Source organism: Polistes dominula, unplaced genomic scaffold (assembly GCF_049000335.1).
Source record: "Polistes dominula isolate Pdom_NZ unplaced genomic scaffold, Pdom_raw_medaka contig_24, whole genome shotgun sequence".
Taxonomy (NCBI): domain Eukaryota; kingdom Metazoa; phylum Arthropoda; class Insecta; order Hymenoptera; family Vespidae; genus Polistes; species Polistes dominula.
Window position 1 is genome coordinate 1,298,234 of NW_028301150.1, and position 23,859 is coordinate 1,322,092.

At 30.1% G+C, this 23,859-nt stretch overlaps 3 protein-coding genes across 3 annotated transcripts; 2 read left to right on the top strand and 1 right to left on the bottom strand.

Annotated features, from left to right (window-relative positions):
• Positions 1-6: 6 nt before the first annotated feature.
• Positions 7-13,212, bottom strand: LOC107064798 (uncharacterized). Its single transcript, XM_015317844.2, has 8 exons — positions 12,980-13,212; positions 11,579-11,866; positions 11,196-11,499; positions 10,884-11,110; positions 10,415-10,806; positions 7,005-10,293; positions 6,668-6,807; positions 7-6,581 (listed from the first exon to the last, which is right to left on the bottom strand). The coding sequence occupies exons 1-8, from the start codon at positions 13,052-13,054 to the stop codon at positions 6,506-6,508; spliced, it is 4,791 nt and encodes a 1,596-aa protein (XP_015173330.2). The 5' UTR covers positions 13,055-13,212; the 3' UTR covers positions 7-6,505.
• A 2,684-nt stretch (positions 13,213-15,896) lies between these two features.
• LOC107064799 (chymotrypsinogen A) lies at positions 15,897-21,262 on the top strand. Its single transcript, XM_089177594.1, has 7 exons — positions 15,897-15,927; positions 16,196-16,487; positions 16,557-16,702; positions 16,926-17,197; positions 17,880-20,196; positions 20,653-21,087; positions 21,224-21,262. The coding sequence occupies exons 1-5, from the start codon at positions 15,897-15,899 to the stop codon at positions 18,084-18,086; spliced, it is 948 nt and encodes a 315-aa protein (XP_089033720.1). The 3' UTR covers positions 18,087-20,196; positions 20,653-21,087; positions 21,224-21,262.
• LOC107064815 (uncharacterized) lies at positions 20,944-23,547 on the top strand. Its single transcript, XM_015317882.2, is given in 4 exon segments — positions 20,944-21,087; positions 22,135-22,803; positions 22,903-23,148; positions 23,150-23,547. Coding segments are annotated over 3 exon segments (1,221 nt in total). The 5' UTR covers positions 20,944-21,087; positions 22,135-22,206; the 3' UTR covers positions 23,528-23,547.
• The last annotated feature ends 312 nt before the right edge of the window (positions 23,548-23,859 follow it).

A 23,859-nucleotide genomic window follows, 5' to 3' on the forward strand; every position in this document is an offset into this window, starting at 1 on the left:
GCGCTGTTCTTTTTTTCTTCTTTTTTTTTTCTTTTGCTATTTGATATTTAACAAAGAATGTTATTATTACCATAGAAATATGAGTATTAGAGACATTATTAGCATTTTTATAATATCATGCATAATTGATGGCTATTGCTGATTTTAAAGAAATTTAAATATGTTTAAAGTATAAAGAGAAAAGCAATGAATATTAAAGATTATTAAGATTTAATTGTGTGTATCTTAATAATATGATCCCATATTATTTATATTTAATTATTATGTAAACATATAAGGATTGTATAGCTATATATATATTGGTAGATTCTTTTAAACAATCATTAATGATAGAATATATATATATATATATATATATATACATATATATATCATCAATTACCATTGATGATCGTCTTCAATTTATTATGTATGAATCTGTTTTCATCTTTTGTAATAAAAAAAAAAGAAGAGAGACTTATTGTATAGAATGAAAAAAAAAAACAAAACACACACACAAGTGTAATCACCGACAAATTAAACATATCGACGACGATGGATGTATCTTATAATTTTAGATAATTTTTATTTCACATAGTCATTGTATATCATCTCTACGTATAATAACAAAATGAACTTCTAAGTAGCTTTCTTATGTCCTTCTTTCCGTAAGAATGCATATGTTTTATAAATGTAGAATTAATGATAAATAATATAATCATTAGTAACACAGTAATTAATTGCAAATTGCATTTAATATTTATTAAACAAATGTTCTCGAATAATAATGCTTTAAAGAAAATATTATTAATTAGAATTTAGTTTTTTCCTGTTAATGTATTCTTTAGTATATTTGTAACAAATGATGAAAAAGGCCCCGTTTTGTAAATGAAATATTATTGAAAGGAAAATAACCTTTGTCTTTGTTTGTTGTATTGTATTATATTATATTAATCAAGCTCCTGCTACTGCTGCTGCTGCTTTTCTATGTAATAAAAAAACAAACTTATTAAAAATAAATAATATACAAAAAAAGAAAAAAACAAAAAAAACATTCAGGATGGTGGAAAATACGAATTTGTATAAGTCACAGTATCAATTTCTCACTTTATGTATTTCAATAAGGAACTGTCAATGAGTGAGCCTGTTACTTATAGAAATAAAGAAACAAATTAGAAAAACAAAAAAAAAAAACAAAAAAAAAAATAATAATAATTATAACATAAAGAGACATTCTTAAATTGACATATATGTTATTATATAAACATCAGTGGTTGCAATCAAATTTTCAATTATTTTTCAATTCTTTCACAGAATTATGTGAGCCAAAGTATTTCAATATAAAGCGCATTTTTTAAATTACTCTTTTCTTATATAAAAAATTATAAAATAAAAGTCCCACTGTGATAAGAACAATTACATATACATACATACATACATACATACATACATACATACATAAATGCATATATATGTATATATATGCATTGGTGCGCAATATCAAAATTCTTTGATTCACACTCCTTACAAAGAATGGACTTCTAGACAAAAAAAAAAAAAGAAAAAAAAAAAACAACGCTAAACACTTAGAAATAAAATAAAATTGTCAACAGAAAATAAACAACATTATTGTTTTCAATTACTTTTTTCATCATCATATATCCTAATATCGTATGAGAGAGAGAGAGAGAGAGAGATAGAGAGAGAGAGATACAATTATTATAGATTACAGTGGAGGATATTATTAAGAATGGTAATGGTAATTATGTGTTAATGTAGAGTTATACTCTACTAAAGGGTGTTTCTCAACACAAGCTCAATAGTCTTTGACCATCGCAATTATTATTATTATTATTATTTTATTAAGGCAATGTCACCTTTATTTTATTTAAATAAAGGATAAAAGAACGAGCTATTGAGATAGTTGAGACTGATATAATAATCCTGTTCTGTGCTTCTGGTCCACAAAAGATCCAATATCTTTTTCATATAGTTCGAACGTTATTATTATTATTATTATTATTATCATCATCATCATCATTGTTACTATGATTATCATTATCTTTCATTTCTTATATTCTATTTTAATTATTTTGCGAAATTAACGTCGTATATATATATGTATATATATATATACCGAGATTTAATTATCTATAATTAAAAATGTGAAATATATTTCGATTGTTTATGATAGAGAGAGAGAAAAAAAAAACAAAAAACAAACAAATTCTAAAGAAGAATAATCCTTTGGCTCGGAAATCTGTTTACTTTTTTAATTTGTTCTTGTGATATGTTCTATAATTTTTGTATTAGTCAAAAAAAAAAACATGAAGTTACTATTTTAAAGAAATGATCGATAATTTGTCATATTTTGTAAAAAATATGATACTCAAGTAATTGTTTTTTCTATAAATATATATGTATATATATAAACCCCCTTTGAATCTAATATTCTTCTTTAGATCATTTTTTTTCTTTTTTCTTTTTTTTTGTAATCAGCAATCAAAATATATTTTCAAATTTCAATTATAGATGATTTATTCGGTATATTCGGTTATATATATCATGACGCAGCATTTTGTTTTCATTCATCAAAGGAAGAAATTGGTTATTACTTTGAAGATGACATATATATTACATTTGTAATGTATTAATAACATTGGAAATGAACCATTCATCAACCATTATTTTTGTAAGCGTATTTTTTTTTTTTTTTTTTTTTCAAGAGCTCCGTTTTGTGCGAATTAAAACGACTTTTTACATTTTGCACATTAATAACAACTACAATTATTAATTTTCAAAAATTCATTTGGTTGAGAAACACCAACTTGTTTCATTATATATCATCTAACATTATATACCATGTCATGAGCATGTAATATTACATCCTCATAGCACCTGAAGCAAACAGTGAACATTCTCCCACATGTATATTTTATTTAATTATAGTCAGTCATTGGATTTATTTCATAACAAACTCTCTCATTCGTGAACATTGAATTCATTGGTTAATATATTATTTTATCAGTAGAATCCTAACAGACATTCATGTGAATTCGGTACAGTACATAATTTAATGGACTAAGATTGTAATAAGGCCTCAGAACATGTAATTTATTGTAACATCTCATAACTTACAGAACACTACTATTATGCTAAAAAAATTAACATTTTAGTATAATTAATATAATTAATTAATTGTATTATGAACTTTTAATAAGTATAAAAAGAGAAATGGGTAAAACAACAATTTATAAACAATTTTAAATACTAGTATCTTTTTTTTGTTTTTTTTTTTAAGTAATTATTAATAATAATTATAATTATAATTACTGTAAATCATTAAAATATTTACAATCAAATGTATTTTCCTATAACACCCTTAATACCGTATATTTTATATATTAACTATAATAAGTGATCATCCTATTAGTCATGAGTTGTTACATATATTTACTGTTCAACCATTTTAATTGTAGTGCTCTTGAAATGTTTTATACAAAAACATATTTCAATGGAGAGTACAAAGTGCTACAAAACAATTCCAATATGATTTCACTTTATAATCGTTAATATATCTATTTCATAGACTCGTTATGTATTTTTAAGGCCATATACGAGTATTAATACAAATATGTCTGTCTCTTTTGAACAGTATTTCAATATATTTTATTAATTTCGAAATTTGTCTAATAATAGACAAATAGAGTACACAGCCTCGACAGAGAATGTTCACGGTATAAGACAGCAGCATAGATATAGCTCAGCGCATCAGCTCACTTTACCATTGCTAATCATGTTTTTGTATTATAATGGTTTAAATCAAATTTTTGTTTGTTTGTTTAGTTATAAGTAGATACGCGCATACATATATATATATATATATATATATACGTATGAATTTATACATATACACATAAGGTATATTTTATTCATACAATAATCCTTTGTGTCTTCTTATAATTCTTATATGCATAGAGCACATCTAAATCTAACAGCATTGTCTATTGTACAGAGTAAGTATAGAAATACCTAGCATTGATTGGATAATTTTTTGTTTGTTCAAAGATAATAAATGTGCATCTCAGTGTCGTAAAAATAATCAAATCAAATAATTCATTTGTGTGTATCTGCATTTAATCATTTGCAGTTATTACGATATTATTTACTTATAATATAAAGAAATATATATATATATATAAGAAGAATGATGACACTGATTTGAATAATTTGTCAAAGTAAATAAACATTTGCACAAAAATTATTATATCCATGGGTTGTTATCTTTTCTTATGAAATATATATATATATATATATATATATATATATATATATATCCTGAAATTAAAAATTGTTTTATAATATCTATATGAAAAATATCACACAACAATAACGTATACAATTATAATAATAATAATAGACCATTTTTTGTTTGTTTACCTACATGTCTACTATGGCAGAATGGGTCATGTGCCGAGTTTATCCTTGCCTACTGTCAATTCTAAGCCAACATTATAGACATAACTATTATAATCTTAAATAAGACGTGCATAACTGAATATCGATTCAATGATTATCGTTACACGTCATCTAACTACTTTCTCATTTAGGGACTTCTAAAAAGAATAATTTATTAATTCTTAATCACGCAAATAGTTAACATTTATGAAAATTAATATCACTTATATATATATATATATATATAAATGATTATACGTATTATAAAAATATGCTATTTATTTAAATAATTCTTTAACATCATCTAGTAATAAAAAAAAGAAAGAAAAATTCTACAAAAAAAAAATATTACTTTTAAATTTAATTAAAAATGTAACTATCCACATAGACAGTAAAACTATTTAAACATAATTATATTGTGCTTTAATTAACAAATGTAAAAAAAAAAAACGTGTTATTCACATTTAATCTATGCTTGAATTACTAAAAGAATTTTTTTGTTTTCATTATTTTCTTAAGCTAAACCTTTCTAAAAAAAAAAAAAAAAAAAAAATCCTTCAAGCATACAGTAATATTCTTTTACTATATTTTTATTAATCGTAGAAAAAAAAAAAAAAAAAGAAGAAAATAATGAAACTATTATGAAACAAAAAAAGGCAAACATTTTTGAAAAAATATTTAACTTTTTTTTTTAGAAGTCCCATAATAATTTATTCTCATTCAACATTTGTCTCATGCTCTTTTCTTCCCACTCATTCTATTGAAAAACACGCAACATTATTTTTTAATAATAAGCCTATAATATTAAAATGGCATTCAGTATTTTCTTATAGGAATATTTCGACATTCGATATATAAAAAAAATATACAATTTCGACTACTCAATAAAACGTTTAGTAATCGCGAATTTGTACTTGTCCGAATGCCATTTTAGTGTAATTTACACTTCCTTTGGACTAGTACTACAAAATTGTAGGCCTGCCCATGAAATTCTAATTAAAATATTGTGTTAAATTTTCCTAAATTAATATTTATATGTAATATGGGATTTATATATATATATATATATTTTTATACATATATATATATATATATATATATATTATACCATATACATATACATATACATATAGATACATATGTATATTATATGATACATATACATGTATATCTATATATATATATATCTAAATATAGTCAATTCACAGTGCTTGTAACGTATTAACCCCGTACGAAATAGTCGAGGTACATTTCTTTAGGAAACACTGTTTACCTCATTATCTTTTTTTTTTTTTTTTCAATGTAAATATGTTTACATATACAAGATTTTATATAATCTTATTTTGCGTTTCAAAAAGTCAGTCATATAATGACGATCACAATACATATATGCTACACAACATAATCGAAAACATAGGATGATTTTACTGCTGCTACTAGTGCTTGTAAAAAGAAAATCATTTTCAAATATAAAAATTATTTTATTAGAAATTAATTACCCCAATTATTTCCTACAATGTCACCGTCGCAAGCTGTAAATGACTTATACTTACCTGAGGAGTTGTTTGTTGTCACTCCTTTGTTAAAATGTTTTTAATTGCACATCATCTTTAAGTGCATGTTCGAGTTTCTTTTTTCTTGTTGTTTTATCAGGAATTTTGTTTTTCATATTTCAGCAAGATAATTTGCTTTGTCATTTTAATAGTTTTAGTATCGTCTTTTCTGGGCAAGATTCTAGTAATGCAATGTGACATTACACAATGTGTGTCTAATTAATAAAAACTGGCTTCATGCCACAACTTCAAATTGTTTTCTTCATTATAAGTATATAATTCAAATAATTTAAAATTTACAGTTCTTGCTGTAGAACACAAGTGGATGTACTCAAGCATATCTCATCAGCTGGCTACTATATTACATAAATACTTGGTATACCACCACATTGACATGATCAATTTACCTGAAAAAGTTTCTTCATACTATATTGAAACTTGTAAACATACATTCAGAAGAAACACACAGAAGATGCAGGAGCTGATGTTAAGCCGCATCCAACAGCAGACGTTTATTAGCGCTGCGAATCATTTGCTGTATATCGCATTCTTCTCACAGCTTTCTTGATTTTTCTTGAAGAAGGGGGAGCACTAGAATATATAAACATTTTTAAACATATATACTACAATAAAATAAGTTTTATAGATTTCTATTCTTAAATTGTTACAACATTTACCTGAATGTAGTGATAGGTCCACTACTACCAGTGAAGTTAAAAGAAGGTGGTGTATTAGGATCAAAAGCAAGAGTTGGCGTAGTAGTAGGTGCAGAATTGAAATTAAATCCTCCTCCTGATGGAGCAGCAGCAGTTTGTTCCTACATATTAATATTTAAGTATTATTATTATTATCCTAAATAATATTTTATCTGTTTCAACTTATAGTATACAAAACTAATTTTTTAACTGAATACAATTGTTTCAATAATATAATTGTGCGATGGATTCGTATCTTACAAATGTATACTATATTTTGAGACAATAGAAATAATAATTGTGTTTATTTTTTTTTTACCATTCTACCAAAAGTGAAATTTCCAGAGGTTGTCGCAGGTGTTGTACTTCCAAAGTTAAATCCAGTATTAGTAGATGAAGTAGATGAAAAAGTTGATGTTGATTGATTTGGATTATTTTGTACTCCACCAAAGAGTGGTGCTGCAACTGTTGGCTGACCAAATCCTGAAGGAACTTCTGGTTTTGGAGCATTGAAAGTAAAGGTGCTTCCTGTATTAGTTGGTGCTGCATTATTAAAACCGCTTCCTCCAAACAGATTATTTGACTGTTGTTGTGTAGTTGAATTACTGCCAAATGTAAATAATGGTTTTGAAGCTGTTTCAGCAGGATTTTTATTTGCTGAAAAATTAAATCCAGTTCCCTGTGGTGTTGTTTGATTAGATGATGCACCAAAAGTAAATAATCCGATATTCGATGCATTGTTATCATTTGGCTTCGTTGTTGCAAAAATATTGGGTGCTGAAGTTCCACCAAAGTTAGTATTATTGTTATTTCCAAAAACAGGAGCCGATGATCCAAATAAAACAGTATTATTTGTTTGTGAACCAAATGCTGGTGTTGCTGCTGGTGTTGCTGCTGGTGCTGCTGCTGGTGGTGGTGCATTAAATACAGGAGTTGTTTTTTCCGTATTTCCAAATACAGGCATTTTGGTTTCAGATGATCCAAAAAGTGGTTTGTTTTCAGATGATCCAAATACTGGCACTTTATTTTCTGGTGCTCCGAATAAAGATGGTTTATTTTCTCCTGTAGCAAAGGTTGGTGCACTAGTTTGTCCTGTACCAAATGCTACTGTTGTTTTTACATCAGTATTATTAAATAATGACATCGGCTTGGACACACTTGTAAACATCTGTGATGTAATTGGTGTTCCTCCTACTGTGCTACTAGTCGTAATTGGTGTACCAGAGGCTCCTACAGATTCAGTTGAACCAAAGGAAAATGTAGGTAAAGTAGAAGCGGTATTGGATAATGATGATGATGATGATGATGTTGTTGATGTTGTTATTATTTGTCCAAAAGTGGGAGCAGTTGTGGTTTGTGTAACTGTTTTTGCATCAGGAAATGTAAAGGAATGTTGAGTATAAGGTGGAAGACTTGTAGTTGCTGGTACTGATACAACAGTACTGCTACTAACTGGTATAGTACTTGGAACAGTAAATGAAAATGTAGAAGTAGGTGCATTTTCCAAAGTATTATTTTGAGTAGTCGTTGCTACTAAGGAAATATTATTATCAATTTTTGATGAAAATAATGATGACTCTGTAGTACTTGTTGTTGGTACAAGAGTTACTTTTGTGATATTTTCTGCAGCAGGTTTTGAATCTTCTTTCTTTTCCGAGATAATAGTTTCTGTATTACTCATTTTGAAAACAAAAGGAGATGAATTTGTAGTTGAGGAGAATATTGAATTCTCATTTTTAGATACACTAGAAGAAAATGATGTGTTTGTTTCTTTAAGTGATTCAGTTGATTTATTATTTGTAGTAGTCTTGTCACTATTCACATTAAACTGAAATCCTGATACTGATGTTTTTGGATCAATATTTGAGGTACTAGTATCTATCTTAGTTGTAGTATTGTTGTCTCCTTTAGGAATACCAAATGTAAACTTTCCAGGATCACTTTGTTGAGTACTACCAAATTTAAAACTACTTATAGATGAATCTGCAGATTTATTTGGATTATCAGCTTTATCAATACCAAATTTGAAATTGTTTGGACTGGCAGGGATACCAAAGTTAAATTTCAGATTTGAACTTGTACTCGTTGTGGATTCTTTTGATTTTTCACATCCAGGTTTTAAACTACTACAAGAAACACATTCCACATTTTCTGCTTTATTTTGTACCATACAAGTATCACAAGACCAAGAACCTTCAGGCTTTTTAAATTTATCTCCAAAACCATTTGCTGGTAGCTCCTGCACTTTATCGGTTTGGTTATTTTTAGCATTTGGTTTAGTGGTATTACAGCAAGGACAAATTGTAACAGAATCAGAATTTCTAATCATACAAGTTGGACATTCCCACGAATTTTTGCTAGGCTTAAATTTGTCCATTATTTCGAGATTAGATGATTGTAAAGTATTTGAGCTTGTTGTATTAATTTCTTCAGTAGAAGCACTTGCTTGAATATTTTTATTATTTTCTTTTTCTCTTTCTTCTTTTTCTCTTTCCTCTTTTTCTCTCTTTTCCTTGTCCCTCTTTTCTTTTGCATCTTTTAAATAATTTGGTTTAGATGCTTTACAACAAGGACACGTAATAATGTAATTAGCATTTTTTAACAGACAACCTGGACATTCCCATGGTTTCTCAGCATCCATATTTATGGACTCAGATTTAGTTGTTTCTGTTGAAGATGTTTTCGTTTGATTTAAATTCCTTCTTTGTGGTGCATTGCAAGAAACGCATCTAAAATCAGTTAATTTATTTGTTTTAGAACAAGTCATACAATCCCATTTAATATTGCTAATCCTGAAATGAGTTCCAAAGCAATCCGTCTCAGGTTTCTTTGCTTCTGTAGCATTGCTCGAAGTTGGTTGAGATACTGTAGTTTGCACGTCTGATTTTGGTCTCAAAGCTTTACAAGAACAACATCGTGTTTCATTGTTAACGTTTCGTATTAAACATTCATTACATTCCCATTTATCTTCTTGTTTTGTAGTATCTTCACTTAGATTTTCAGATTTCTTATTTGTTGAATCGTCCATTTCTTCATTGGCAGACAGATTAAAACTTTTATCGGAAGTATCTTCTTCAGTACTTACATTCAAAGAGGACTTTGATTTATTCAAAGACGACGTTTTCTTTATACCTTTTGTCAAATCACGAGCAAGTTTTAATCCTAGTAGAGCATTCTTATCAGAACTCGAATATCTAGATTTTCCTTTCTTTATCCCTTTCTTCCCATCTTTGGGTCTAGGAGCAGTAGATGAAGTACAGATAAAATGAGGTATTTCCGTAGGCCCATTATTATCATTTGATGAGCTGGCTGACGAATTTTTCAAATGATCTTCAGCATTAATTGGACTACTAAATGTGAAATTATTAATAGATTGTAAATTCTCTGTTGGCTGTGTGACTTTAATTGGACTAGCAAATTTGAAATCGTCTTCTTTCCTTGAATGATCTTCTGTTGTTGTTGTTGGTTGAGGTAATTTAAAATTAAAATTAGGTAAAGAAGATATTGGTAGAGGTACATTTGGTAAATTAACTACTTCAGTATAATCTTCAATCAAGGCTTTTGCCTTCATTTTTCCAGTATGCTTTGTCTTTCTATTATCATCGGGTCTATAAAAAAAAAAGAGAGAAAATTGTTTTAAATATAGTATATGTTTTACATGTTTGTTATTGAAATTTTAACAGTTACTAGAATTAAATCGTTTAATACAGATTTAAATATCAAACTTACCCTAAACGATATTCCCCAGTAGGAGGTGGATTATTATGAGCAGAAACAATTTTTCGTGCAGCCAATGTTGTGTCTTGCAACTTTTCACGTCTTCTTAGTTTAATTATAGTGGGAACAGTTGGCACAACTAATTCTCGCGTTGGAGGTCTAAATCCTACGCGAGTAGTAGATGGAGATTCATTTTCTTCTTCTCGCTGACGTTTTTTATTATCCAAAGATGATGTAATATTTGTATTTTTAATTGGAATTTTTTTAGCATCTGATATAGGTGAAGAAAAATGTTCCAAAGCTTCCAGTATTTTTCTAGCAGTTTGACTCATGCCCGATGGATCAACCGTTGTAGGAGATGGTTTTACTTGAACATTTGGTCTTTTTGGAACTTTAAGTTGAATCTAAAATTACAATATAACTCATATAATTAAAAATATAACAAGTCAAATGAATAACTTATATGCAAATATATACATACATCAGAAGTATTGAGTAAAAGTGACTTTGATTGATTTTTTTTGTACAATTCAACAGCATTTGCTCCTCCAAATGTGGTATTTCCACTATAAAAGGGAGACGATAATCCAGATGCACGGTCCAATGTGTTAGTCAAGACTGATGCATTAAAACTTGGTCTATGACTGCTAACAGTATCACGAGGACTGTTATCCATAAACAATGCTCTTGGTGATTGTAAGTGATTAGCTGAAATAAAAACATAACTTAAATTTCTATGTACTATCAAAATATTAATGAACAAAATGAAATAAGAAATATAAATTACTCTTACTAAATGTTAATTTATCATCTATAAAACGCTTTCTGTTAGCAAATTGTGAATTGTAAACTTCATGAGAAGGAGCTTCTTGTCGATTAGTTTGTGGTATAAGAGAACTACAACCACTGGTGCTCTCGCTCGATTCTGAGTTATCATCTGTTCCATTAGCAGTTACATTATTTGATGTTGAAATTAGGAGATTTAAATCAGACCTTTGGGTAGCTACAGGCTTATCTAATTGTGTGGTAGGCGTAGAACATATTAAATGACCTATCCCACTGGGTCCAGCTATTGCAGGCTTAAGAAAATCATCTCTCTGCAATATTATATTTACAAATATAATTTGTAATCAGTTAAATATCATATTAATTATTAATCTATCATTAATATTGTACCGTATCATTTTGTGTAGAATATTTTCCTTTATGATCTTTTGTCTTATTATGTGATGTTACAACATTTGATCTAACAGAAAATGTTCCAGGTGGATGGGTAATATCTGTACGAATACGTGGTCTTTTTGATGGTGGAGGCTTTTCAATATCCTCCTCTGGTTCTGTTTCTTCGAGATTTTCAGTATCGTTGGAAACATCTCCATTATCTTGAGATGTATTGAACCATTTACTGATCCATAATGGGGGTATAAATTCTGTTACTCTATTAGCAACCTTCTTAACAAATGACTAAAAAAAGAAACAAGAGTAATATTAAAGATGTAATATAACAAATGTAGAAATAATCTAAAGTAGCAAAGAAGAAAAAAATAGGTAGATGTTTATATTTAATTGATCAACAATTGTGGTAACTTTTTTATATTACAATATGAATTGTTATATAAAAATCAAAATAAGTAATAAGATATATTGTAAAAATTATAACTTTTTCGTAACAAATACAAAAAATATGATAATTCAAAATTTAAGATTTTCTTTCCATGCTTTATCATATTATAGTATAATTAATTAATTTATATATTCATACCAAATGAAGAGAATTTTAATTTTGTGCTGTTAAAACAGGTCAATATATCATTAGTATAATATACACGTGTGTATTATTTCTACAATTGGCTATTTTACAATTTACTAAACTTATAAACATTTATTAGTTATTAAAATGATTAATTTAACTTTAATTTACTTTATTGTATATAATAAAGTATATATATATATATATATTCCTATGTTCATTATTATTTCCATTTTTAATGGAAACATATATACAATTATGTGATAATTATACAATTTGTATTATACCAAAATGTAAGGTAAATTTAATAAAAATAAGTAAGTAAAAGTTATTTGTAAAATATTGAAAGTTTGCATAGACTTGTCTTACACGAGGAAACGAACAATTTAAAAGAACATTAATAATTGGATAGAAGAATTTTGTTGAATTTGGAAAGGAAAAGTAAAAACTTATGTAATGTAAGATGTTCTAGTGGTTTCTTCAAGTTATATGTATTTTTCCTAATATGAGAATTCATCAAGGTTACTTATCGCTCCAAAGCGATGACTCTTACGTTAGAGCACGCAATCGCATATATGAGGAGAAAGAAAGATTGAGGTTACTGGTAAGACTCACATAACCGTGGAGGCATTGGGATTTCTTGGGAACGCATCCTAGGAAAAGGGTGCTTATACAGGACATATTAAATGAAATAAAGGTTATATGGATGTAATGATTATAACTTTTTAGCTTTTTTTTATTCGGATATAAAGGCGCGAAGGACCGTTAGAACTAACTTAGGGTTCGTTTCTCTCGCGGGTAAATCATGCCAATATGACTCCACTCACGTTGTTCGTATCGTAAGGTTTCGTATTGTGCGATGACGATCGTTTTGAAGATAAATTTCCGCTACTCTTGGCCATCCTTGCTGTATTGTCTCCTTATTTTATGGATTTAACAGCACGAATATTAACGATTTCGATTGTCGCATTCCAAAAATGTTCACTAAATCACTACCTCCGAGACTATGAGCCACGAGCGAAAATATGGCCGCTCCAAAGACCGCCACCAGGGCGCCAGTTTTCTCACAAATACCCGCTCTCTGCGCTTGCCCACGTGACGCAATACTTCTGCGTCGTCCGTCGATCATCCCGAGTATGTTCAAAAATATACCTATTACCTCCGAATTTATTTATCCATATTTATCCCCTATCTAAATAACAGGGGAAATTTGTTATTGAAGAAAATTAACCAATATTATAATACTTCATTGTCTTTTTTTTCCTTTATATTTATATATGTTGTATTATTTTCATTGACACAATGAATTTGAAATTATTGTAATAATTGATTAAAACCTATCTTTAGACTTCAATGGTATATTTTTCTTTTTATATTACTCGTCTTTTATACGATATTCCGAGGAATCGATTTTCCGTATTAATTGACAAATAATTATTTACTATAATTCATCTTTGAAATTATTTCATGTACTAATTTTAGTCGTTCGATAATCGAAAATAATCGAAAGTGCTGAACAACCAATCACTATCGATTATTATTCCTTTCATCGATATCTCGAAACAGTCGAATACTTCGTAAGTGTGTTTTATGCTTTTTATTCAATATTTATATTCCGTAATTATTTTATTTATTAAAATAGTAAACTTTTTTTGAAAATAAATTGTTTTTTTTTTTTTTAATTTTATTGTATACATTTGTATACAAATAATTAAATAATTATACAATAATCCTGATATAACGATATACTTTGTCTTTAACTATCGTTTGTATCATTTCGATTTATTTCCTACTATTTTAATCCAATTTTATTAAATATTAAAAAAAGAAATTCTTTTTTTCTTGTAATAATAATTACATTAATTACAACGCAAAAAATAAATTATTATCTAAACATTTCAGATATTTTTAAAGCATACTTCAACATTTGATAATTCTGTAAACGTACGATGAGATCGAACTATTTTAAATTTGAAAGTACACAATACTTTAAACCATAATGTTAAAGTATCCCATAAAATTGATCAAAAGAGAGTTTTTTTCTTGGCAAAAGGTTAAAACATGTACATTGAAAATAAGTAGAAATCTGAAGAATAAAAAAAAAACAGAAGAAAACTATTTATTAAATAAACCAAAATGAAACTCTCGTTTAATTTGTAGTATGTATATTATTATTAAACAATCAAAGTTATTAATTTCGCGATATAAAGTTGGATCTATTGAAACGACGTTATTTTAAGCCTTAAAGAGAATAATTCAAGATGATTCTTCTGTTTTCTTCGTAAACACGAATACGGTTTCACTTTCTCTATGCGAAAATGGTTGGGAGGCTGTAAATTTCGCGTTCCATTGGTTTCACTTTATAAAACAGTGACAGTAAACGCGTTTTAAGCGTTTAATGGATTTGAGGTCGCGCGAGAATGATCGTCTGATTAGGATTGAAACAAATCGGGAAGAAAGGATTTGACACACGGATGGCACGCCGTCGAGCCACTTTGATGAACTTTCTTCGTTCGTTTCTTCGACTCGTGACCAACCAAGTATAGCGAAACGCAATTACGCATAGAAAAAGTGGTACAGCGATAAATCAAACGGTTTAATTCGAGCAGTTAGAAAAGTATAATGATCGAATACAATTTTACCTGTCTATCAATTGCTGTCTTATCTTTTAATGAACATTGATTCGATTGTATCATTTAAAAAAACAAAAACAAAAACCTTCAAAAAATGAATACTGATCAATGAAATTGGCTTGCATCTTATTTTAAAGGCCAATACATTTAGCATTCACTTACTTAAAGCAAACCACTCGTCATTCCTGTTCGCTTTCTTAGCCACATCAAAGTGGCCTGAATAACGATAGTATACCATTGATATCTTTGAACTTGTTGATCGTAAGAAGTGAAACTGATAATTTCCTTTTCTCAGCGAAAGTTCATTAACAAAACGATTATCTCTCTGACAATTAAACTACTTCCTTCAATTGTTTCCTCATTATTATTTGTTTTTTTTAATTGAAAGCATCATTTTATGCAAAAGTACATATATATGTATATACTTTTACTTATTGTTTGTATTTCTATTTCAGTTCCTGTTGTGTATAGAGATTGTCTTGAAGATAAAAATATGTGTGTACTATTGCATATATAAAATCGGTTAAATTTCAAGTGGTTTCGAGGGGACATTTCGATAGACGTCGTACGTACGACGAAAGAGTAATTTGTTCCGATCGCTTTGATAGGAAAAGAGTAGTGAAAAAACGGGGATACTATGTAGGAACTTTCGTGGCAAGAACGATATTCATTCCTTGCAATCTCGCAGTCTGCATCCGTTCGGCACGATCGCGGTGCTCCTTTGGACGCGCTCACTTTCTTCAAGTTCTTCCCGCGGAGATATCTCTCCTCGAAACGAATGCGAATAAGACAGTTGCAAGGATTATATTATCACTGTCTCTTTTCGATCATAAAATTCTTATCGTTTCTTCGATGCGTCAAACATCAAATCGCGAAGGTTTAATTTAATTGTCAAGGATGTATTTCGTGTGCGAATTACAATGAAATTCAAACTAACGATATTAACTATCAAACTAACGTAATAACAACGATATGTAACGACACATTTGTATATATTTTCAAATCGATTTGTAAGAATCGTCGAACAATTTTACGTGCAACGGACATGTATTATTTGCGCGTTGAATTCGTAGCGATTATTCTCTTCCTCTTCGCGGTGGTCGATTGCGCCATGGTGAAAATCATTCGAGACGATCATTTAAGTAAGTTCAGATAAAGTTACGTGTGCTTGACTTTGTCTAAAAAAAGAAAATTGTTATTAGAAAGAATTTTATAATATCAAATCTTTTTTTACTAAACTAAAACATTTTATCAATGTTTATTGTTGTTGCCAATGTTATACTTGGTCCCTTTAATTAAACTCTTTAAAAAAAAAGAAAAATAAATAAAAGAGAAAATTTCAAATTTGATCCTGATATGTGAATTAAATTTCGATCGGTCTCGCGTGAGAATTCGCAGAAGGCAATTAAGGAAGAACCGAAGTTTTTGAAATAACAGAGTGCGGATGTCCAGCAGCGTCTCACAGGCAACCACGATCAACAACTTCTGGGAGGAACAAAGTTACATCCACGACTTCCAATCGGGAAACGGCTGTTTCTACGACGGGACGAATTTTCAATGGAAAACCCAGCAGAAGAGGATCTTGGCCGTGGCAAGTCTCTCTTCAGCTGCTACACCCAAAATTAGGTTTTATCGGTCATTGGTGCGGTGGAGTTCTCATCGATCCTAAATGGGTCATTACAGCGGCACATTGTATTCACAAGTTAGCATCTTATAAAAATAATTTCAAATATAACAAAAGTGCTTTCGTCAACCTTCTTTTTCCTCTTAGCGATCTCTTTAATCTTCCAATTGGTGCCTTATGGACTGTTGTGGTAGGAGAATGGGAATTGGATTCCGGTGGTCGTGGATCAGCCAGATTACCTGTCGAACGAGTGATACTTCATGAAAGATTTAATAATTATGTTCACGATATCGGTGAGTATGTGTTTCATTAGAAAAAAAAGAAAAAAATAATAACAACAGAATGAAATATCAATTAATTAATTGTACGAACTTACCTCAGATTTGAAAGGTAAAATAACAAACACGCGATCCGATAAATAGGTACAAATATACGAGCAAATAAGCATTTAAGGCGATTGAATAAACAGAAATATGTAGAACACACCGATTATATATTTTGTTGGTCTTTTCTTAGCTCTGATGAAACTTGCTAGACCAGCACCTCTTTCCAAGGTAGTGAAGACGATATGTCTTCCGGAGGCGGAGGAAGAACTCACCGATACCAATTGCGTAGCATCTGGTTGGGGTCGTTATGGACCTTCGCCATCTCTTTCAACTGCACTCCTTGAGGCTTCGGTGCCATTGTTAAATCTTGAGGAATGCTTACACGCTTATGGAAAATCTGTTCCTATTCTTAATGGTCATTTGTGTGCTGGTCACGTTGATGGCTCTTCTGGAAGCTGTGTTGTGAGTATAGGCGTATGATTTCCGGAGAACATAAACAGACAAAAAATTCTTTTAAATCAGTTCATTTTTCTTCTTTAAGATTAATTTCTCCTGTCACTCTGTCCTATTTTCCAATCGAATTGAACCAAATGCGATTACCGTCCATAATGTCTTTCTTCGATTCACTTAAGCAAATTGTACCATGGCGCCTTTCGTAAAATTAACATTGCTCATTTGAAATTACATTTCGATTATATTGACGTGCGAGTAAAATAAGAGATAAGGAAAAATACATAAAAGCAAAGTAAAAGGATACCTACACCATCGAGAAAATGATGTTGCTTTTCCTTACCGTACTTTCTCTATATCTCTACAGCAAATGTAATGTTTTTTTTTTTTTTTGTAAAAATATTAGCGCAACGATCAGTCTAATCGATCTATCTTCATAAAATAAATGATTTTAATGATCATACGACGCATCAGTAGACTCGTTTACACTGAATCGGATCTTGTAACGAGTAATAGAGCATGTTTTATGTTTCGAAAGTGCTAATTCAATTCTGATTAGCCTTCTCTTACGCTTTCACATAATAAAATATCGTGGTAACAGTGTGCTTATGGTATTAGTGCCATTAACATAATCGGTAAACGTTGAATCATTTTTAAACAGTTTTACTTTACCTTTTCTTTTTTTTTGCATCAGGGAGATTCTGGAGGACCCCTACAATGCCGTCGTTCGGATGGCGTCTGGCAATTAGTCGGTGTTACTTCGTTTGGTTCTGGTTGTGCTCGTCCAGGATATCCTGACGTCTACACTAGGATACAACACTATTTGAATTGGATAAGAAATATTATCGACAATGATAATAACGTTACTAGTAACGTTGATAGTAACGTTAATAAATTATAATTCATTGTGAATGAATCATACACAAAGCAAACTCTCTATTTACAATTCATAAATAATATTTAATTTGAGCGTATATGTATGTATATATGTATTTATGTTTGTGTGAATATATGCACGTATGCATGCGTCATCTCGTAATTTAAAAATGATATTACAAATTTTTGTAGAGAATCTTTTCAATCTCTTCATTACTATTATTTAATAAGATAATAATTTGTTTTATTTTTAACTTTCACGATGTATGATAAAAGAGATGTTTGTTGACTAATTTAAAGAAGGATCAAATCCAATGGAAAATTGAAAAAACAGCAAGGATAAAATTTCTTTTTTAACTTTCGAAGAAAAGCTATTTGCCGACAAATGGAAAAATTCGTCTCTCTATACTATTGTGATTGATATTCATTTTCATACTCGATACAAGAAGATCTGCATTTATATAGGAAGTATTACGAACTCAAAGAACCGTTTTCATAGAAATGTTGCGTAACATCAATATTATGTATGCAACAACCAAAGTGATTGTGCTTCTTCGATGAAATTAGAAATATCGATTTATAGATAGCGTAGGTAGTACAGCCTAAGTATCTACGTAGATACATATTATTACATCGAAGTGAATACATTAATTAACCTAATACGAGACACTCTACCCAGGAAAGCCTATGAGCTTCTATCAATTAAGCTTACTCGATGCATTGGCTGAAACAAAAAATCGTATTCAGTATTATTGTTTCAACTAGACAATAAGTATAGTTCAAGTAACTCTATTACCTTCTGTATATTCATTTTTATTACTGCTGTAATGTATGTAAGAAAAATATGAAAAGCGAGATATTATTACATTTATAAATCATATGAATCTTTAAATTCGATACTTAAGAATTAATAATGATTTTTTCATCAATCTGATATATCGTATATTTTCTATTGATATAACTATAGATAAAAATTTATAACTGAAGGGTCAAGTTTGAACCCTTTGATACTAAGTTTATGGGTTTAATAACGTAATTAAATTCTAAGAGTTATAGAACAGTAAGTGCATCAGGTCCATGTCATCCAGATATCCAATTATTTAATATTATACAATATTAATTCTATAGTATTAGTTATCTCACTAGAATAATCATAAAAATATCATGCAATAAGTAATCATAAAAGTTAATTACTAATCAAACTAATCTGATATTAATCAATATAGTAAATTAATAATATGTATACATATATTCTCCCTTGTGTTTCAATGATATTTATGTGTCACTTATCATACTAATTAGAAATTACTAATTACATTAGATTTCCTATTACGTTATCGTACACCTGGTATTGTCAGTATTACGGTTTCATTTGCATAGGAAAGATGATAGAAATATCTTCAGACTAATTAAACGTAACAGTACAATTTTTTTGCCTTGTTTATAGAGTCATCATACGTATCATATTTTTAATATCATACAATAATAATATAAAACAAATTTTACTATTAAGTAGAATCTTTTTCGAAGTAAAATACTAATTTATACCATTAGTTGATTAAGCATAGAATTCTTTTCCCCGGGGAGAATAAAAAAGTGGGTGTGCCATTTAATGTTAACCATAACGCGTGTAACTCATACAATACGAATTTAATCATAAATATATATAGTTTACTTTTATAAAAAGAAAAAAAAACACAAACAAATCTAACATTACGATTTTGGTTCTTATTTTATAAAAAAAAAATTTATATATATATATATAAATAATATATTGAAATTTATATTTAAACAGGATTTAAAATCACTTATAGATATTTTCAAATTCACAGATTTATCCCGCGCAAGTCAAAAAGGGGGAGGGACTGGTCACGTGATCAGCATTTAACTCTACGTCATCGTGGTCGGTCAGAAAGGGACGCTAAGGGTAGAATGGGAGCGGCGGTAGAGGGGGAGGGTAGGAAGCAACGACGAACCACGAATACACTCCACTTCTCGCGTCCGTAGCGAGCGGTACAGTCGGGAGTGAGAGTGTATGTTGTTCTCAATCAGTAGGACACTTTCATCGAGCTCTGAGGAAAGTGAGGGAGAGAGATAGAGAGAGAGAGACCGTCATTTCTTCGAGAAAAACCTAGGTGGGGAAAGAAAAGAAGCAAAAAAAAAAAGTGTTTAGAAACGATTTGTCGCGGGGTGGTGGGGGATAGGGAGGGGGGGGAGGAGCAAAGAGAAGTGAAAGACGAGAATCATCGCGAGAAGAAAAAGAGTGTACATATTATTTGTTAAAAAGAGAAAGAGAAGGAGGAAAAAAGAAAGAAATATAGAGAAAGAAAAAGAAAGAGAGAGAGAAAGAGTATGGAGAAAGGGAGAGACAGTGTTGCAGTAACGTCGACTCATCGTAAAAGCATGTTTCAATTCCAAAAGAGATCGTAGCTAAAATCTATTACTTACTCTCTCTCTCTCTCTCTCTCTCTCTCTCTATCTATCTATCTATCTATCTATCTTTTTCTTTCTTTATTTATTTCTTTCTTATTTTTTTTTTGTCTTTTTTCCTCCCTCATTCCTTATTTCCGTTGTTTTTCGAATACCTATAGGATTCTAATCTAGAAACATAATATATCCGCGAGAAAGTAAAGGAGAAACGAAAGAAAAAACAAAAAAAAGAAAAAAATGCAAAGGTTCGAAACGCGACATTGACCGCAAAAGAGAGAAAGAGAGAGAGAGAGAGAGAGAGTGACAGGAACAGGGGGAAAGGACGCGAAGGAATATAGGAATCGGTTTCTCATGGTGGAAGGGAACACACAACTATGACGATTGCTGCACGTGCAGACGCGCTCAATGCGAAAATGGAAAAGAGAAGGGACGAGAGAGATACTAGATGAAAAGTTTCCTCGAACGGTAGAAAGAGAGAGAGAGGGAGAGAGAAAAAGGGAAAAGAAGCTCGTCGGGGGAAGCCTTTTATTCCGAAGGGAATCCCTCGGAAGGGAGAAAACGGACGCGCTGACTTGTGTTTCTCTTCGTAACACGAAGTAAGAATACGGCGTTGTAAAAATACTTCGATAAATATTAGAGACATTTTTTTTTTGTGTGTTCTTTTTTTCTTTTCTTTTCTTTTCTTTTCCTTTTCTCGTGATTCTTTTTAGTAGTAAAACGTTATATTTACAGTTTAATTAGATTTTCTTCCAATGGAATTCAAAATACAAGGTACTTTTTAATGAATATTATTATTATTATTATTATTTAACGAGGATTAATAGGTACTTACGTCGAAGAAAGAAAGAAAGAAAGAAAGAAAGGAAAAAGGAAAAAAAAAAGAAGAAGAAGAAGAAGGGTTTTTACGAATATCGTGAATTGATTCAAAATGGCTGGCGTCTTTTACATTCTGCATCGTAACGTAACAGAACGTTAGAACGTTTATATTTATTCTCACGCGAAGTTGAATACCTTGGTAACGGTGCTCTTTTCGATGCCGACTATAAATGAATTCAAATCAGTAGAGAAACGGTGATTCGAACCTTGTATATAACCTTCACGTGTTGGATTATGCGAGCCTCTCTTTTAAACTTTGCAATTAGTAATACGAAATGCGTTCGATTATAGAATACATCGATTAAGACAATTCATTCGTGTAATTATTTAAATGTATTACCTCAATCGCATATTTTTCTTTCTATGTTCTTATTATTATTATTATCATCATCATCCATCAGTTAAAATAATCGTCAATCGTTTTTTCCACTGTGTTTCTTATATAGTTTTATTTTATGTTACCCACCGTGTATACAGGGTGAGTCATTCAACTTGTTAAAAGTCAATATCTCGGTAACTTAGAAGGGATATCGAATGAACAAAATTGTCAAGTCAATTTTAAAAAAACGTTTTTTTTTTGTTTTTTTTTTTAACAGGTAACAATAATATTTCTATTTTTTAATAATATTTATCAAATTGTTACAAATTAGACGACTCACCTTATATATACTGCATACATACGTTTGAAAATAGACAATTCTTCTTCTCTTTCCATTAATTAGTTAGTTTGTTTGTTTATTTGTATGCTGAAAATATTTATATTTCAGGTACGAAAATAGATGATTCTAAGCTACTGTCTGGATGATATAAAAGGATTTTTTTTGGTGCCTGATTAAAATATGAATAGAAGGAATAACAATAATAATAATAATAATAATAATAATAACAACAACAACAACGGTATGTCGTTAACTACACCGCCAACAATACACGTCGGTCCGATAATGACGCCGGGCTCGAACGAAACCATTTCCATAGTGATACCATTGTCCGCTCAATTGGCCACTGTTTCCGGACAAAAGGTCGAAAAAGCATCCTGTAAAGATTGCGGTAAGGATTCTAAACAAGTTTTAACGATTAAACCTGTACCGCGAATTCGCAATGATAAGACGAAAGGCTGTCCTTATCCCAATTGTGCAAGATACGGTCGTGCATTTTCAAGAGCACACGATTTAAAGCGTCACATCGCGCGACATGAAATGCGAAAGGAAAAGTTAACGGAAGATGAGAAAGTAAACAACATGGTCATTGGTGGTTGTCTCGAATATCCAAAAAATCTCGTTAACGAGTCTGCTTTGAGGACGAACGAGTCATTCAAGACGGAAGTTCCTCGAAATGCGGAGACGACCAACGTTAAGACGTACACATGTCCTCGTTGTAAGAAGAAATATTCGGATGAGAGCAAGTTAAAAGCTCATATCGCTATGCATGACAAGGTAATCTTAAATGATTCAATTATTTTGAACATTGTGTAAATGTCGTATCAATCGATTGATCTTCTAAATATATATATATATATGATTTGAACATTTCAGGCAATGACGAAAAGTGTATGCGCCATATGCCAGTTACACCTTCAAAATGATGCCGACTTGCAAGAACATTTGAAGCAACACGCGAGCGTTATTTTGCAAGCTCAATCGGCGGCAGCGGCAGCGGCTCAGGCAACGATTGCTCAACAAAATGAAAAGGAGGATGATTTCCTTCTCGAAGAGATGCTCTTATTACATAAAAATCCACGAAGAACAACATCGTCTGATAAAATGGCCGATGTTTCTAGTAGCAAAAGCCGCGTCTAAAATTAGGTGCGATTACTGTCAAAAAACATTCAAAACTAAATGGACATTGAGCTCTCATGTAGCCGCTCACGAAGGTCGTTATCAGTTTGATTGTGCCCAATGTGGCAAAAAATTTGTGAGAAAAAGTCATTACGAGGGACACGTACGTTCCCACGAAGCAGCGAGGCCTTACGTATGCGAACAATGCGGAAAAACGTTTAAGGAATTGAAACACCGACGCGAACATACCAAAAGAAAGCATCCCGGGAATCAGAGTGCTATACAAAATCTCTTGGATAGCATTAGTCCGTGTGCATCCGAGGAAGTGCCAGCTGATCAGGCTAAATTTACTCTTTTGATGCCGGTGAACTTTACAGCTTAAATAAAAACGTATCAAATGTATTAATTAAAAGCTTTTCTCTTGTATGTGTATCTAGAGATATAATAGACTTTATGTTGAAACTTTAATTAGTTTTCTGAAGATGCACTGATGACAAATTATACCAATATAACGAATTTCAATTTCTCATGTGTGTTGTCGTATTGAATATTTTTTTTGTTCTTTTTTTTTTTTTATATATATATTCCTTATATATATATATATATTTTTTAATAATAGAATCAATGTATTATGTATTACATTAATGATGTTTCTGTTTCGTCGGAAAAGTCCTTATAAGAAATTTTGTTATCGAGAAAAGACAAAATAAATAT